Source organism: Coprinopsis cinerea (genome assembly GCF_000182895.1).
Source record: "Coprinopsis cinerea okayama7#130 chromosome 5 map unlocalized cont3.5, whole genome shotgun sequence".
Classification (NCBI taxonomy): domain Eukaryota; kingdom Fungi; phylum Basidiomycota; class Agaricomycetes; order Agaricales; family Psathyrellaceae; genus Coprinopsis; species Coprinopsis cinerea.
In genome coordinates, this window is record NW_003307540.1 from 863128 (window position 1) to 881727 (window position 18600).

The following is an 18600-nucleotide window of genomic DNA, read 5'->3' on the forward strand; positions in this document are numbered from 1 at the left end:
GTCTGATGTCAGATTTATTTCAATGTGTAATATCTGACCACTTGTAGTGTTCACCACGGGTAAACCCCGGGTCTGAAAGCCAGGACCCGGACCCGGACCCTGCCAAAACCCTACCCGCAACCCTGCGGGTTTTCCGCAGGGTTTGAGCTTTATTTCGTCCAAAACGACCCAGAAATGGGCGAGTTATGCCTGAATTGCTTAAATCAAGCGTAACTCGACCATTTCATGGCCGATTTGGACGTGTAGGGGCTCTTTTTGAAGATCGCGGGTAAGAAAATGCACTTGGCTTCGGGGTTATTAGCAAAACGAAGTAACAGGGTAATATCTCGGTAACCGTTGGACGGATTTCCGTCCCTCGGGTACCGTTCGAAAAAGCGTGAAAAGACGGTTCGAATGATACCAAACACGGAAGGAATCGACCAAGTGGAAGTGCCAAAGTCACGAATTCTAACACACGGCCTATGTGTTTGTGTAGAAGGACCAGCGCAAATCGCTTCAGCCGCACGCGCAAAAGTGCATCTTTGTAGGTTATCCACCTGGCTACAAGGGCTTGCACTTCTACAACCCCACCACCAAGAAGTTCGTCATCTCAGAACGAGCCATCTTCGACGACTGCTACTTCCCTGGCCTCTCCAGAGCCTCCCCATCGACGTCCCCGCCTGCTGATCCTCCCTCACCTCCGCCTGTGGTGCGAGTTCCTCTCGCCCTCGGTGATGAGGAACTGGGGGAGTGTGACGCTCCACCAGTGGCCCCTGCTGTCCCTGCGCCTGCGCCTGCACCTCTGCCTGCTTCTCCTGAACCAGAGACCCCTCCTCAAACGCCGCCTCCTCCACCTCAGGCGCCACTCCCTGAACCAACTCCGCCGCCTCCTACGCCTCCCCTCGCTCAGCGTCGTGCACCACGCATCCGACGTCCCCCAGGCGAGTGGTGGAAGGTCAGAGAGCCCACACCGGCCATTCCGAGCGACGACGAAGAGGATGATGAAGACGAAGCTGCTGGATGGGTCACAATCGAGTTTGCAGGTCTTGTCTCAGGCGATCCGCGCAATTGGGTGCATGCTATGTCTCCTAACGCAGACAAGTGGCGGAAGGCCGCGCATCGAGGAGATACAGACTCTGCTAGCCAACGGCACTTGGACTACAACGGATTTGCCTCCAGGAGTCAAGGCCTTGCCCTGTGGATGGGTATTCAAGATCAAGTTCAACCCCGATGGCACCATTGAGCGCTACAAGGCTCGTCTCGTCGCCAAAGGCTACTCCCAGCGTCCTGGCATCGACTTCACCGAGGTATTCGCCCCCACTTACCGTCCTGCCGCCCTGCGACTCGTTCTTGCTCTTGCTGCAGCTGAGGACATGCATCTGCGCTCTGTGGACATCTCCTCTGCGTTCACCTACGGCGATCTGGATGAGGACATCTACATGGCTCAGCCAGAGGGCTTCAACTTCGGTGCTGGCAAGGTTCTCAAGCTCAACAAGTCGCTCTATGGCCTACAAGCAAGCTGCGAGGCAATGGAACAAGAAGCTCCACACCGTCCTGGGCTCCATGGGCTTCAAGCTCGCAGCCCGAAAATGCGATGGAAAAGACCAATAGATTCGAGGATGGTAGGTGGTCACTAGTACAGGATGGGTGGAAAGTAAGGAAGATAGATAAAGTTCCCGTAAAATCCAGCTCTTTAACCATAATCGAAACAGCACCAGAAATAAGAAGCTGAAGTAAAGCAGGAACAAACAGTCAGGGCAAGGGTAGCAGGTGTCAAGAAGAAAGAAATTGGAGACGTAAAACCCCGTTGCTGGAACGCGTCTCGAGCCCCGCTTAGGCTAGACGTGTTCCCCACAATGTCTCAAACAGATTTTTGGCGACCCATTGTCAGGGCTCGCGCACACCTTCACTTGCACCTTCCCTGACTTGACACCATTATCTGCCGGTCCGACTTTCGACTCCAGCCATATTCGAACTCCCAACTTCACATTCCCACCGCCGCCAGTTTCCCTTTCCGCCAGACGCGCCTGCCGCCTGATGATCTGGCACCGTCAGATTAGGAAGGTGACATGAGATGCGTGACTTGGCCACAACTCCGTGATTTTGGATCCGCCGGGAACTCCTATGGACTTTAGGCATGCACTTGGTATTTTCGAAGTCATTGATTCTGCATTGTTGATTAGAAGTATGTCTTGATTCAGCCTTTTCTTTTGTGTTCTTGTCTGGCGGTCCCCTCCACGTCATTTCCTTTATTTCTTAATCTAGAAATCTTATTATCTTTTACTTTTCCGCGGCATATCTTTCCTTGTCATGTGTCCGCTGGTCGAGTCTTGGACTTATTCTCTACTTCATGTTTGAGCTCTAAATTTGTCTGCCGGGCTATGATTGGGAACCACTGGTACAAACCTTACTTTATTTTTCATTTTTACCTCAACACTGGTACGAACCCTCAACCTTGCCCGCCGGCCACCGTACACCCAGTTATCCAACCCGCCAGGGCACCCACCAGGTTCTAGAAGCACACCTGATACCCCCACCTAAAGCCCCTTTTCATTGCTCTCTAGAAGTCTTCTTTCCTTTGAGACATTACCCTGCCCATGGACTCTTTCACTTGACACTGGACAGGGTATACCTGTACCCATACTCGTGTTATGCCTTAGCGATGAGCGATGTTGAGCAGCAAATAATGTCTATAGGACAAGTTAAACAGTGGGATCAAGCTACAGAAACAGTCCATCATACCTATAGAACAAGAGGTCAAGCTAAGCAAAACCTATCCTATACCTGCGGGTACAGGTATGGCTCTTGAACATCACAGGTACCCACCAAACAGGTGCAGGTACACCCGTACCCATACTTGTGTTATGCCTTCCTCATCGCGCCTTAAGATTTCCTGCCGGTTCTGGTTCTAGTTGTGGTTTTGGTTTAGTGTTCACTCTTCGCGACAGATGAGGTACCCGGTTGAGCTTTCCTCCAGGATGGTGAGGGCCTTTGGCATAATCATTTGCAGTCCTATAACACAACTAATCAGCTTTGAAACACACACAGGACCGAGGAAAAGTTAAAACACAGCACAAATGATGGAGATACCAATATTACTTCAGAATGGCAGTGGTTCGAGGTGTGAAAGTTAAGCCTACTATGACACTAATTATGACCTTTAACGCCAGCCCAAAACCAAGGGAGACACACTATTAATGTCCAAGATATGAATGATGCTCTCTCCTCCCCCAGCCCAGGCACCTGGTTGGGTACTTCTTCAGAACAGCAGCAGTTTGAGGCGCAAAGATTGGCCGTCTTATAGCACCAATTATTAGCTTGAATACGCTCAAGACCAAGGGAAACACACAATTAATATATGAGATATAGTCTATAGATGGTCCTCCTCGTTCTGGAATCCCCAGCCTCATGTACCCAGATCTCCTCCACAACAGCGGTGTTGTGCAAAATAAAATTTTAGTGTCTCATATCACCAAGCCCAAAATCAAAGAAAACGCACCAAAGATGAAGGATCAGTAGTTGTCTTCTTTCCCCCTCAACTCCAGGTACCGGTGGAGCATTAGCTTGGCATTGGCTTGGCTGATGCAATAAGCGGAACTGATTGAGTCCCAGTTCCACTTATTGCGTCATTGGGGTGTTTCAAACTCCAACGCAACCGCGGCAATGTGTTTTTGCAGCTACAAGTTTTTATAACCCCTTTTTTATTTTTATTTTTATTTTTTTCTGTTAATGTTACTTAGAGTATTCTATATGACAGGAGAGAGGGAGTTTGACATGAATATACCGAAAGATATCCAGGAAGTAAGTGAAAGTGAAAGCGGAGACTGAATAAATCTACAATATACTATATAAGATAATAAGTTCCCAGTTGACTGATGAAAGGGAACAAAATGCTCGCGCACGCTCGCGTTAAATTACACTCAACTTATTTAAGCCAAGTAATCTGTGTCTGGGCTTTTCTTCTCTCATTTTCATCTTTGCTCAGCTCATCCTCCAAGTTCCCTTCATATTCCACTAACTTCTAACTAATTGTACCAACCACCTTAATCCTACCATCCTCCCTCATTGCTAATGATTTCCTGTCTCCCTTTGACTGCCCCTTCTGTTAGATTGTGAATATGTCACTCTGTTGACTGCACTTTCTAGTCATGGTCAGGGTCCCTGAACATGTGGAATAGCCCTCTTGTGGCACAGCCCCTTCAAACACATCGAGGTTATACTTCCTCCTACTCCTGCTTTGAACAAGACCATATAGCTCAGTGGTTAGTGTGTTGCTCATGTGTAGAGGAGGTCTCTGGTTCAAATCCGGATGTGGTCACTTTTCCCTTTTAACATAAGGATCCAGCTACAGTTGGTAGTTCATCGCCAACAGCCCTTCATTACATCAATGAGATGATCGAAGAAATGAGTGAGATATGGATGAAATACTGGTGGAGGAGAAGGATGACATCACACTAATTAAGATAAGATTGGCTTTTGATGATGGAAGTCAATCAATGACATCAATGATTGACATCATCAGGCACCATGATGTCACAACAATCAGGAACAGGAACAAATGATGTCATACTCATTGTCAATCAGAATTTGATTTGATCATCTATGTTTATTGTTTCTGGAAAATGGTACTATTTTGGAGCTTCCAGGTTGGCTTCCCATCAATTTTGGAGTGCATCACATTTGATGACTGGAATGGAATTGGAAGTGGATACCCTTTGTTTGGTCCACAGGAAGTTCCAAGGTGGAAGTGGAAGCTGGAAGTAGATTGGTGGTGGAATTTCCTGGATTTTTTTTGGGATGGGGAGAGGCTGGAAGCTTCCTGGGAAGGGGGGTCACATGACCCTGGCTTGTTTAATGACAAATTGCTCCGAGGAATTGTCCTAGAGCAGGCCCACAAGATTCTTGGTCATGTTGGAACGGACGTCAGGACTACGTCAGACGATGGTATTGGTGGCCTAAAATCTTTGTTGACACCCAGAAGTTCTGTAGGATGTGTCAGACTTGCATGATGTTGAAAGGAGAGAATAAATGACCCCAGGGACTGCTCCATACGTTACCCGTACCAACCAAGCCATGGCAATTGATTGGTATGGACTTCATCGGTCCATTCCCAGAGGTAAACAGCAAGAACTACCTCTGGGTGATAATTTGTCGCCTCACCTCAATGGTGCACCTAATTCCTGTCCACACGACAAACAAAGCGTCAGAATTATCCGAAATCTATGTCTGAGAGATAGTGAGACTCCATGGCTTACCAGAGTCAATTGTATCGGACAGAGACTCAAAGTTTACGTTGAAATGGTGGCGAGAGATCCATTGGTTATTGGGAAACGAAACTCCTAATGTCTGCATTGTTCCACCCTCAGACAGACAGAGTCACAGAGTGTGTAAATCAAAGTATCACACAGATTCTTCGAGGTGCAGTACAACCGGACCAGAAGGACTGGATCTCGCGTTGCCCTCTGGTAGAGTTTGCTATCAACTCGAGTGTTAGCGCTACAACTGGATTTGCGCCATTCGGACTCACCTATGGGTATATGCCATCGATGTTGAAGGCATTCCCGGAAACCGAGACCAGATTACCGCCAGGAATCACTGCATACGCCAACCAGGCACTCCACTACATAGCAGACGCCCATGATGCCATAATCGCAGCTTGGGTATTCCAGAGGAAGCATGCAAATGATAAACGACGTGAAGAACCGCCAATTAATGTTGGAGATCTGGTGTACTTGTCCACCCAGAACCTAAAAATCTCACAAGGGAGAGCTTCAAAGCTTGTTCCAAAGTTTATTGGGCCCTACAAAGTCATGAAAGTGTGGCCCAAAACATCAACATACGAGCTAGACTTACCTGAACAGTTGAAGTCGAGGAGAATCCATCCCAAGTTCCATGTGGGATTGTTGAGACCACACTACCCAAGTGACGACATGCTATTCCTGAATCCGTCAAAGCCCGAACCTTACAATTTTGGCACCCCAGATGATACGGAATGGTATGTCGAAGAGATAATCGACCATCGGGGAAGTGGAAAAGCGATGGAATTCCTAGTACGATGGACTGTGTGTGAGCCCACTTGGGAACCGTTACTGAACTGCAATAAATTAGCAGCACTTGATAACTACCTTCAGCTTCAGGGGGTGAAGCAGGTTCGAGACCTCAAGGTCAAGGACAAGTCAACCCCTAAACACGGGCGCATGTTGCGTGCTTGATAAATCTGACTTTAACATTTCGAACTCAGCTTTATCTACAGTTTCATTAATTACACACCTCGTGCTCATGTTCGACATCCCTTCCCCATTCACCACATCGCTTATAACTACCTATTCCACTCTATTCCCCTTCTCTCTCATCGTTTTTACTTTCTTTCCCATTTACATTAGAGTGGAGGGCTCACCACAAAGAGATCCTCATCACTCACAATCTCAAGAGCTGCAACAAATGCTGCTACTTTGCAGAGCACAGCAAGACGTTGGACCTTGGAGGGGATAGAAAGAGGGTGGAGGATGTGATAGCCGCAAGGTTTTCAAGTGAGATTGCAGCGGAGAGGGATATGTTGAAGAGGAGTCTGGAGCAGGTGACGAAGGAGAGGGATGAGGCCAGGAACCACGCAAATCGTGCAGACGACGAGGCCTACTTGCTCCAAGTGCAGCTTCGCGAGTCTGACATCATTATCCAGGCCAGAGACGAGCGAATCTGGGCTTTGGAACAGCAGATCACGCACCAGGAGCAACTCGACCAACGTCATCGTAAACAACCTCGAAACTCGCAGTACAACACCAATAACTTGTTGCCAAACCCGCCAAATCGACCCAACACGACTACCAACCATCTCCCCAACAAATATCCCCACCCCAAACCGTCTGACAGCATCGACAAATGGGCAGAGTACGCATACTACAACGGAGCACCACGAGGTGTCCTTGAGGACCCCAAGAACGGTGTCAGTATCCGATGCATCTGAGGGAGGGACATCGCCCACCAACTTGGGCCTGCTCGGGGTCCTAAGGCGTGGACCCAGAACTTTGCATTCTCCATCGCCTTCTGCAAGATGGCTGGATGCAAGGGTCTCTACGATCGGGTACTCAAGACCATGGTCCTCAATGTCACCCCCAACCGATCGATCACCCCATATGACGCCTCCAAACCACTTACAACTGCTAATATCATCGCTTGGTGCGCCGGCGTTGGCCTTACAACTCGCGATATCGACAACTGTGCGCTGTTTGCGCAGGTATTCCTTCGGCAAGTTATCGACTCCACCCAGTTCATCTCGGACACCCACCCGGCAGTCCAGGCAGCCATTTGGGCTCACCAATGGATGGCTTGTGTTGTTGGCAAGCCAATCGACAACACAGAGTGGTATTGCCCCAAGGAGATTGTCAACATGTACGACAAGGTGAGGACGGCACGATTCGAAGGGAAACCAGCCCAGACACCCATCTACACCAGCAGCAATGGTGTCGAGGTTCTTCCCAGCGCGCTCTTACCCAAGGAATGCCCGACAGTTGAGGAAGTGATCAAGTCTCACGTCGACGACATGTTCCTTGCATCGATTGAACCTACCATGGACGTCGACGCCCCCAACGCTCAATAGACGAGCCCCACCAACAACACCTCACCTCCCAGACCACTCCCCCACCCCCCATGAGAACCATCTCAATTCCCTTGTGTTTTCCTCCGTACTTTACCTCATTAAACATTTTAATCTTTGTTTGCTTCCTTCGCTATCAATACACACTTTCAAACATTCGATTACTCATACACGACTTACCAACCTTCGTAACTTCTGTACCTGCCTTCATTCACCCCAGCTCCGCTTTCTAGCTTCGCTTTCTTGCTTTCATAAGTAACTATTAGCCACTTAATTCCTGCTTTCATTGCTTATTTAAGACTGGACTATTGTAGACAGGCCTTACTGTACATAGTGGGCTGCATGGCAGGCCCAGAGGGGGAGAATGTAAGGAGGACGTACCGTACTGTAGCACCGTAGATTAGAGTGGCCTGTTTGGTATTGTTAGTATCAGACACGCTCACCCTTACGGCCAGTGCTCGCGCGTTCTCAGCTTTTCCCTTAGCCTCATCGTACCTCATCCTGTTCATTCACGTAGATACCTGACTTCCAATATTACTTGGTCGTGCATAGTCTGCGTGTGGTGAACTGAGGGCAAGGCTATTATACCACACACCCCTTACAATGATATCATGTAGATCAGGTACAGGAGCTATGATGTCATATTATTCAGGAACAAATTATGATGACATATGACCCAACTTGGCATTGATGATCATATCATTTGACTTCCATCCCCTTCCAACTTCCATGAGAAGTGGAAGTTGAAGACAGTTTTTATTGGTGTTCGACTTCCAACAGAAGTTCCAGGAAGTTGACGGAAACATTTGAGTTCCCCAGTTCCACTTTCAAAAGAAGTCAATAACACTTGATTGTTACAGAGTTCCACTTTCTAAAGAAACTTGGGAAGTTGTTTAACAATGCTACATTAGTATTTGGAGAACATAATATGGCAATTTAGAAAATGCTCTTAAACATGGTCTATATCTGCATGTAAGTATTACATTGGTATTAGAGATTGTACAGAGCAAACATCTAGCATGACCCAAACTCTGAATTTGGGTGTAACAGCTTCAAGCACTGAAAGTGGAAAATAGAGTTTTACTTCAATGGTAGTGATAAAAGAGTTGTGGATATAGTCTGTTAATAACAGAAATGCATGTACAGAAGGGTCTGGATATAAATGTAATACCACTTGGACAGAGAGAGCTTGACTTCCATGGAAGGACCCCAGACACCCCACCAAGATGGATTTTTAGATGCCATCAACAACGGAATTGGAAGGCCAAAGCTGGATGCTAAGAGGAGCTAAAGAAGCCCAGAGGAGGTGGAAGGACTTCTGAAGTAGAGGGGGGCCAGTCCTCCCAGCTTACACTTCCAGAGGGTCTATTAGACCCCTTGAAGTCAGAAATTGAAGGGTCTAATAGACCCGACTTTCTAGGTGACTTAAGTGGATTATCTCAGGGTTTTGTAAGGATATACACCCAGATTCTTTCGTTGAAAGTGGATGCTGCGTGTGCAGCACACTCGCAAAGGTAAGCACTCTTAAGGAAATAAAAGAGACAGAGTTAGACCTTGAGGAGGTCGCTGACCTTCTAACAGCAAAGGGTGGTTACTCGACTTGAGAGACAGAAAGAATCTGATCCAATACAAGAGGTAACAGTGTCAGGGCTTGTGCACCTGCCGGGTCCTGATATGCACAACTACACCCTTTCTATACCCTCAATACTACTTGATATTATTATTCATACTTCCTTTTATACGTTTTATTTGTTATACCCACTTCATTTCAGCCTGTCGGGTCCTCTCTTGACTTTGATGCGCGATGTCCTCGGAGCATGGGAAAAGTCACGAGAATTTGAGCCAAAAACCGTCTAGTTTCTCGTGACCTCATGATCACGTGACCTGGCGTGCGTACGCGGCCTCGCAGCTGTGCTGGAGCCCCTCAGATCTGCCGGATAATTCTGTGGACTTTAGGCGCGCACTTGGCAAGCTGTCAAATGGGTTTTATTATTGTGTATTCGAAGTACGTCTTTATTCTGTCATTCTTCTATTCCTTATTCCGTCGTGTCGTTATTCTTCTCGCTTCTATTTCTCTACACTTGATTTCTAGTTTGCTCAGATGACCTTTTCGTACGAACGTTCTTGCTTGGATTTTGTCCGCCGGGTTACGATTGGACGTTGTAGTTGTTCTCGAGTACTCTAGATGTTCTTGTGTATGATCTCGTCTCTCTTGTTTTGGTTTTTCGACTTATTCTTTTTCTCTTGTACTTCGTCATTGTGTTTAGATTCTTCCGTAGTTTTCCCCGCCGGTATCTTTCTATAAGTACTGTCTCAATTTGTAGTAGATACCTCATCCAGAATCTCGACTAGGTTCATATGCCTCAAATCTCTCAGTCTAAGTTCCCCAGTAAAACTCTCTCTATCGCCTTCGACCGTTGAGCCTTAGCTTCAGTCGTCCCACACTCTCGTCCCTCCGCCGTAAGGCATCTCCGTCTGGTCCTTTGGCCTAGCCAGCCTTTGGAGCTGTGACGAAGGGTACACACTCTTACAACGTGAGACCAAGGCTATCCCTTCTCTTTTCTCTCGCTGTATCTGACCCTGACAAACAGGTCCTATCTTTGATAGAAAATGGACTAAGGTATGTCCCTCATGTTACACAGCATTGAAGAAAGGCAGGTGTCCTCTATTATCTTTGGCAAATGGTTTAGGGATTGGGGACGTACCTAAAGAGCTCCAAAATCTTACATTCGTGGAACAGATGTTGATTGCCCGCGTAAGACATAACTACTGCCTAGTTAGAGTTACCACCAGTGGAGGACAGTGTCGTGAACAGCGGGTACGAGCCCCTATTTTTCCATTATCTTATCTTATCACTTTCATCTCCCTTATCGTTCCCTCCTTTATTCTCATTTCTACCTTTATTCTCAATACGGACTCTTTCTCTCATGGAACACTGCCTCGATGTACCCTCTGCCCTATTTCTTATTGTTCTTCCTTCTCGCACTGCCTCGTGACTCCCTTCTATTGTCTTCTCCTTGTTCTTCGCGCAGCCCCGCGCAGCCTTGTGACCCTCTTTATTGTTCTTCTGTGTTTCACCACCCTTTCGTCATTTTGACTCATCGCGGCTATGTAGACTGTAGAATAGGTATATAAGCTAGGTAGATTCCTCTGTATTTCCTCAGCTTGACCTCTTCGTCAATACACCGCTTCAGTATTCATCTGCATCCATCACTCATCGCTCTCATCTCGTCCTCCGCTCTTATCCGCTCCGCACATCTGGTCTTAAGTTTGGTTTAGTGTCCGCTCTTCGCGACAGACAGATAGGAAGAGCAAAAATGATAGCTAATATCATCATGTTTGCAAACCCTACAGTTGAAGTTTATAACAAACCTCCTCCTAGCCGCAAAGAGCTAAGTGAAGTACTGGCATTCACCTTTATGGGTTCTTCAAGTCCGACACCTGAGGATTTTAAATGTACTCCAATGCTTGTAAGACGCAACAAGGTAGCTTTAGCGTTAGAATGGCTAAAGTTAAATCACCAGGACTATGCAGATCTTACTATTGATAGGGAAAATTTAGCATCATATAATGAAAGTGGTGTACCTGTATTCTGTGATTACAAGCCATTACCTGTAAATATGGCAGGTAATGTATTGCCTTCTGAAATGAGTAAGCACGAGGTAAAGGTAGAGCACGGAACCTCTGATGGGCCATGCTGTTTTACTGTCCATAGTCTAACAGGGGTTGAATACGAGAATATGACCATTGATGCTCTTAAAGCCAAAGCTTTACGTCATCTAGAAGATGGAGGTAAAGCTCTTGGTATTGGTCACTCAGATACACCAGAGACAATCTATGACAACCCTCAGCTTTATCCGCAAATGTTCCCATGGCTTTTCCCCTATGGAAAAGGTGGAATTGGGCAAACACATCTTAAAAAGAAACTTCACCATAAAAACTGCAAGAAGCATCTTCTTAACTATGCTGATAAGTGTTTCCAAACAGATCTTTATTTTCCTATAGTTGCGTTTAATCATGAACAGTTAAAAAGCAGCATTACAGGGAGTTTCCTGATGGCCAAGCGACAGAATTTTGAAGTTATCACACAAAAGATCCTAGGGCTTAACAAAGAGGTTTTGAAGGATATTGCTGATCGAATGGCAAATGGAGGACGTGTCAGGCCCAAAACAGATGAAGAGAAAGAGTGCTTTCAGTTGCTCAATATGCTTGATCATGTTGGTGGGCATGTCAAGGGCTCTTTAACTAATCGAAAGTACATGCAGAACGAGATTTGGTCACTGCTAGCTTTTAAAGGGGCACCAAGTTGGTTCATTACTTTTGCAACAGCTGACAACTGCTATCTATTGAGTTTTTACTCCGCCTCAGATAATTTGGAGTTCAAGCCCAAAATCTTGACTTTCAAACAGAGGGAAAAACTTTATCTAAGTAACCCTATAGCAGCTGCAAAATTCTTCAATGTTCTTGTAGAATTGTTTATCAAACATGAGCTAGGTGTTGGTACTGACCATGATGGCTTATATGGCAAGACAAATGCCTATTATGGGACAGTAGAGCAACAAGGTCCGCTGACTCTTCACTTACATATGATGATTTGGATTGCAGGTGCTTTATCTCCATAAGAAGTTTGAGATTGGTTAATGAATGTAGAATACATGGAGGGTGTTCACCAGGGAGAATTTATTACTGGGTCAATAGAAGAGGTCAAGGCAAGGGTCCCGTATGATCCTGATGAGGAGGATGAGGGCTTTCATGGAATTGAAAAGGAAGGATCCTCAAAAGTAACTCCTCCGAGCTATGTTGACCCTACTTTGACTTTACATGAAGAGCCTCCAGAATGGTGTGAGAAAACTCACAATTCCTTTGAAGCATGTCAGAAATGTGCAGCGATTGCAGCATGGAAGTACAAATTCAACCATACTGTAGATGATATTGTTCTAAGAACACATTTCCACAAATGCCGTGCAAAGAAAGCACCGATGAAAGACAAGAAATCTAATGCAGATGATGTTCAAGTCAAGTTGATGATGTCTGGTGCTCCAAAAGGCTGTCTCATAAAAGAAGGGATATGCACAGTGCGGTTCCCAAGAGAGATTGTACAGGAAACAACAGTTACTCGGCTTAAATAAGCTGAGTGTTTACTCGGCTTAAATAAGCTGAGTGTAATTTAACGCGAGCGCGCGCGAGCATTTTGTTCCCTTTCATCAGTCAACTGGGAACTTATTACCTTATATGGTACATTGCAGATTTATTCAGTCTCCGCTTTCACTTTCACTTACTTCCTGGATATTTTTCGGTATATTCATGTCAAACTCCCTCTCTCCTGTCATATAGAATACTCTAAGTAACATTAACAGAAAAATAATAAAAAAAAATAAAAAAAGGGGTTTTATAAAAACCTGTAGCTGCAAAAACATGTTGCCGTGGTTGCGTCGGAGTTTGAAACACCGCAATGACGCAATAAGCGGAACTGATTGAGTCCCAGTTCCGCTTATTGCATCAGCCAAGCCAATGCCAAGCTAATGCTCCACCGGTACCTGGAGTTGAGGGAGGAGAAGAAGACAACTACTGATATCTCCTTCATCTTTGGTGTGTTTTCTTGGATTTTGGGCTCGTTTTGAAGCTAATAATTGGTGTTATGAGACGCTAAAATTTTATCCCGCACAATGCCGCCGTTGTGGAGGAGATTGCGGCCGGGTACATGAGGCTGGGGATTCCGGAACGAGAAGGATCATTAGTGAAAAGCAAGGGTCGGCTGACCCCTGCAGGTTTTCGGGTCAACCCTGCGATGGGTCGGGTACGGGTCGCCATTTTCAGACCCGAGATCTTTAAAACGAGCCACAGATCATCAGAAACGGATGGGAAATGGCTGAGATACGGTCAAATTATTATTTTAACCATATCTCAGTCATTTCTTATCCGTTTTCGATGATCTAAGACCCAACCCGTGCGGAAAACCCGTCGGGTTACGGGTGGGGTTAAGCCAGGGGTCGGGTCTATTAAACATGTAAGACAATGTACCACTGCAAGTGGGGAAGAGTTTGATGATATTACTCAGCTTAAATAAGCTGAGTGTAATTTAATGCGTGCGCGCACACGCAAAATGGCCACTCCCATCAGTCAACTGGTAACTTGTTTCTTAATCTGGAATGGAGTTCGAAATTGCCCTTCACGTCTTTCCTCGTTCTCTACTTCCCCTTCAACTGACCATATACTGTCGTGTTCCAACTTGTTTTTGTTGACCTTTGTAGAAACATATATTTAGTGGTCATAAAATAATTATGTAAAACCCGTTTTCAACCTCACCTTTCCATTGAAACAATTTGCCCAGCCCTCTGTCGGAGTTTCAAAATTCAAATGGTTCCTCGACGGCAACCGATTCCTTCCCTGTTCGTCGTATACTACTTACCCGACTTCTTCTCTTGTATACTTACCCGGGGTCTAATACTTAACTTGGTTGTGTATTACTGGGTGAACTGTAATAATAGTAACTAGTCTTCTTTTCTCTGTTCAGCGTGCACTTACCCGAAATCTTCGATGAGAACTGTATCCTAGCTCTGATTTGGTCAATTTCGTTGTGTATTTCGTTAGTGAGCTAACTAGAGTAATTAGGGATGGTCAAGGGGTTTTAAAACCCCCAGGGTAGAGGCCAGGGGTAGAGCGGGGGTAGGGGTAAGGGTAGGTCTCCGGCTACCCTTGGCCAAACCCCTACCCCCAGTCGGGGGTAAGGGTTTTGATAAAAATCAATGAAAACCCATTTATTTCAACATCTATGCATAGTTTCTACTAAATAACTGCTGTATATGCAATAAAACACATAAAAATATCCATATAGACAACTGTAAGTAATGGTTAGTACCAAAATGATTAAAACCCTTGGTCAAAACCCCCAGGGTTGGGGGGTAAGGGTTTTGGGGGGTGGGGGTAAGGGTAGGTGTCCGGCTACCCGGGGGTTACCCCTGTCCTTCCCTAAGAGTAATACTACTCTTTTGTTACATTTTCTAAATACATCAGTAAAGGTGATTACGGCGGAGCCTTATTTAAGCCGAGTCTCCGCCATGCATGTGCATTGGCCCGTATACTAGTAGACAAGGAAGACAGAAGACTGACAATGAAGAAACTTGAAGTGTTTATAAATACATTTACTTCAGCCTTAACATATCTAATCCGTTGCAACTCTGATGTTTCCACCTTACCTCAGGGACTTTAATAAAAGCTATCATTTCATATGTGACAGATTACGTTACAAAACCAACTCTGAAGACACATCAAATCTTTTCATGTAAGGAGGATTGATTAGATTAGACCCACGATATTTGTCGATGTTTATTTTAGAAGGCCTCGCCCTCCTACAGAGGGCTCGCCCGTTCGTAGATACCTTTCCTTTAGCCTTACCTCACATTACTCATACTGCACTTTCTGTATTTCCAGCAATATAGCTTGGTCTTGCGTCCGTGCAGCGTGAGTTGAGGACACATCGCTACCCGCCTTATACTTTTTTACGCAACCAACATCCCAAACCGTTTCTTTTTTCGTTGCCACTCAACTCGGGACCACCCCAAACACTAAAAATCTATTAGATCTCTTTTGAACTCGTACAAACCCAACTCAATCAACGACCGCGCACTCTACAACCAACCACAGCCCCACAGTAGACTGCGACACTCGATGCACGACGAAACAGGCGACGACAACGGCGTCACGGGTGCACCTCCAGAACAGCCACCCAATACGACGACCCAGGAGGCATCGAGGTTCGACGATGCTCCCGAGACATTCGGGCACGAAGAGGCGGCGAGGGAAGCAGGAGATACAGGGAATGCCCCGTGAAAGGATGAGGAGCACCACCCTCATCCATATACGGATGTTCCAGTACAAGCCGTCAGAACGACAGCACAGAGCGATGTGTCGCGACGCTCGAGGACTTCGGAGGTGGTAGACCAAGTCAGGGAGGCCCTGCAGGGTGGTGAGGTTTCGAAGGAGGAAGCACTGGAGGTGCTTCTCGCTAACCTCGGACTCCAACAACTCGCACCGGGAGGTACGTCTGGGGTCAAACAACTGATCCAGACCCAGAGGAGCAGTAGCCCGGACCCCGGCAGTGACGAGGCATTGAGCTACGCATCCCTTAGACTGACGCCGCCTGCGTCTGGATTCGGAGACCCGAATCTGACCAACGCTGCTGAACAGGTATGTCGGGAACGACAGCCCGATGAAACCTCCGACGACTATCGCAAACGCTCGAACGTGGCCAAGCGTTTAGTTTCCGGAGGGATGGTCCCTGCGGGAGGGAACGATGGAAACAAGGGGATCGCGAAGTCGGAGGAGCAAAAGCCGGTGCCCTTGACCGGGGGCGAGTATAGAAGGGGAGCACCTGGCGGTCGCTCGCAGAAGGACGCCCCGCCGCATATGTTTGGCGGACTCACTACCAGATGGGGAACACGTACTGCCTGGGGGGGTGGATTTAGTAATAGATTAACGGCTGGAAACGATAGACAGCATTCCGGTAATAAAATTCCCGTTTATTCGACGTCCACTCCCATTAAGCATGAGCAAGATGGAAGCCGTCATGGGAACCATGAAGAAGGTGAGGAGGATGACCTTCACTTTACTCATGGCTACCTCTTAGAGGGAAAGTCAACATATCCGAGCCCGTCCAAGATTGGATATCAAGTCAGCCGTGAGAGAGGAAGAAAGGAAGGATACCGACAGGAACCTTACAATCATGGATTGAAAGGGGCAGAGGAGAAGAAGCTTCAAGAACCGGAACTTGGTTTACAGGGAGAGGAAGCAGTGGTATACCCTCGAACACCAGTCTCGGGACTGAGACAGGACCAATTCGGACGACAGTGTGACGTTATAGACAACGCACATGAGACTCACCAAAGACAAACCATGGGGAGCATGCGGAACCGAACTCCATCAGCACAACCAAGTTCAATTCAGCGTAACCTCACGCCGGCACAAGGATTTGAGGGTGTAAATGATTTATTTCATAAGTATCGTCGCGAGAGCGAAGAACGAGAACTGAAGACATATTCTAGTCTTCAAAGGCAATTCAATGCCCTCGATATACCTGAAGACTCGCCTTTTCTGGATGAAGAAAAGGATCGTATCATCGCCATTATTGAGGAGTATTTGGGCAGAGAGAGAAGCTTACCTCGGGCAATTGACGACCGCTCCAACCCGATAAAGATACCCAACCCGGGCAAATACAATGGTGAGCGAAGTATGGAAAAATTTGATACGTTTCTGTACTTGTTCTGCTCATGGGCTCGAGCAAAGGGCCTGGGAGGGCCCAACAATGAATTCTATTTGGTGGAGATCATCGGTCATTACTTACAGGACAAGGCTCAGTCTTGGTATATTGAGAACGTCGCTAGCATCAATCGGCGACAAGTATCATGGTCACTCTCTGAAGTAATGACTGGACTGTACGCTCGATTTGTGTTCGAGGCGGTATCGCGTGAGCCAACTGATAAGTACAACGTGGTACGGTACACTGAAGAGGGAGGAATTCAGACCCTGATCTCCGAACTTCGTACATATGCTAAACGCATGCCTCAGAAGCCTTCACCTATTGCGTTCATGCAGCGAATTCTGCAGGAGCTTCCACCTCGGATGAAACTCATTGATGATAGCAAGACACCCGAGGATGGTGCTGAGATCCAAGACATCCAACGTGCCGGGATCAAGTATGAAAATGCCCAACGGTTGGCTAAGTTGTATAACCAAGACAGTGGTTCTGGATCTAGAACCTCGAGCTCAAGGGCCGACAATCAAGATTCATGGCGACCTGGGTACCAAAGGGAGCGCGACACAGGCAGATTGGTGAAGGAAGATAATCCTACTGTATGGAAGAGGGATTCTGATGCCCCTCGAAACCGAACTGAGAAGCCTAGTTCAACTGCTGCCACAGCAGGGACGAGTAAGCGTGGTGGTGAAGAGAAGAACAAGCCTTCAGGTGGCAGTGGTGGATCGCGAAACAAGATTTGCCATGCATGTGGGCAAGTGGGTCACTTTGCAGCTGACAAAGTATGTCCAAAGTACGGGAAAGGGAAGAGTCGAGAGCAGTTGCGTGCGATTCATGAGACTGATGAATCGGAAAGGGATACATCGGATGCGGATTCGAATGGTGGATATGGAGAAGAGTACCAATCCGAGTCTGAGGGTGAATACGAACATATCTCAGACTTCGAGTCCGAGAATGAGTTGAGGGAGCCTAGGGATCAGCTTACCCGTATGGCCGAATTGGACAATGAGTTCGAGTCCGATTACGAGTTCCTGAGGGCAATGGGCACCATAGAGGGGGAGTCTGGCGCTCAAAGGGATAAAGAACGAAATCCCCGAAAGGCGTACAAGATCTCATCACGTACAATTGACCGTCCCATCCGTACCTGGAAGGAGAAACATGCATTAATTGCAGAAGTGCAGTTCAATGGTAAAAAGGCGATCACCATGTTCGATAGCGGAAGTAGCACTGATTCACTTTCGCCGGCATTTGCGCGAGTGAATGAAATAAAGGTTCATCCCTTATCTACTGAACTTGCACTCCAACTGGGGACAGTTGGAAGCAGATCCAGTATCAAGTATGGTACCATCGTGAACATCGATTTTGGACCTTTGAAAAACATCTGTGACTATGTAGATGTTGTCAACCTTGATCGGTATGATGCTATACTCGGAACCGTATTCATGAGGAAGCATAAAATTATGCTTGATCTTGCAAACGATCAGATTTTTGTGGATGGGAAGCCATATCCAGCCCTATCCGAGACTGAGGAGCGGAAACTGATGGCTCGAAGGAGTGCCATGCGCAAGATGGCGCACCCTCAATCTGAATGAATAGCCGAAAATAGTCCAATTCTACCTAGAGTGACGATGGAGGAATTGGATGATCGTGAGGGAGTCCAAGTGAATGAAGGACTTCAACCGGATTTACCATTGCTGATGACCGTGGAAGAATTTGAGGAATTTGAACGATTGAAGAGGGAAGATCCAAATAAAACACGACGAAGACGTGAGAGGGA

At 46.8% G+C, this 18600-nt stretch overlaps 5 protein-coding genes and 1 non-coding gene across 6 annotated transcripts; 5 read left to right on the plus strand and 1 right to left on the minus strand.

The window, feature by feature from the left end:
* The first annotated feature begins 4224 nt into the window (after positions 1-4224).
* CC1G_20110 lies at positions 4225-4297 on the plus strand. The gene has a single exon. It is a non-coding gene; the product is annotated as a tRNA-Thr (tRNA).
* A 3581-nt stretch (positions 4298-7878) lies between these two features.
* CC1G_00004 (hypothetical protein) lies at positions 7879-8073 on the minus strand (the record flags this gene model as incomplete). Its single annotated transcript, XM_001836816.2, has 2 exons — positions 7879-7983; positions 8017-8073. The coding sequence occupies 2 exons, from the start codon at positions 8071-8073 to the stop codon at positions 7879-7881; spliced, it is 162 nt and encodes a 53-aa protein (XP_001836868.2).
* A 443-nt stretch (positions 8074-8516) lies between these two features.
* CC1G_14573 (hypothetical protein) lies at positions 8517-9430 on the plus strand (the record flags this gene model as incomplete). Its single annotated transcript, XM_002911095.1, has 4 exons — positions 8517-8545; positions 9028-9087; positions 9155-9208; positions 9346-9430. The coding sequence occupies 4 exons, from the start codon at positions 8517-8519 to the stop codon at positions 9428-9430; spliced, it is 228 nt and encodes a 75-aa protein (XP_002911141.1).
* Positions 9431-11220: 1790 nt separating this feature from the next.
* On the plus strand, positions 11221-11867 carry CC1G_14574 (hypothetical protein; the record flags this gene model as incomplete). Its single annotated transcript, XM_002911096.1, has 4 exons — positions 11221-11224; positions 11297-11365; positions 11618-11794; positions 11839-11867. 4 exons carry the CDS (start codon positions 11221-11223, stop codon positions 11865-11867), a joined length of 279 nt encoding a protein of 92 aa, XP_002911142.1.
* Positions 11868-12213: 346 nt separating this feature from the next.
* On the plus strand, positions 12214-13145 carry CC1G_14575 (hypothetical protein; the record flags this gene model as incomplete). The annotated part of the gene is made up of 2 exons (XM_002911097.1): positions 12214-12648; positions 13077-13145. 2 exons carry the CDS (start codon positions 12214-12216, stop codon positions 13143-13145), a joined length of 504 nt encoding a protein of 167 aa, XP_002911143.1.
* A 2096-nt stretch (positions 13146-15241) lies between these two features.
* On the plus strand, positions 15242-18415 carry CC1G_00007 (hypothetical protein; the record flags this gene model as incomplete). The annotated part of the gene is made up of 2 exons (XM_001836819.2): positions 15242-15399; positions 15460-18415. The coding sequence occupies 2 exons, from the start codon at positions 15242-15244 to the stop codon at positions 18413-18415; spliced, it is 3114 nt and encodes a 1037-aa protein (XP_001836871.2).
* Between the last annotated feature and the right edge of the window lie 185 nt (positions 18416-18600).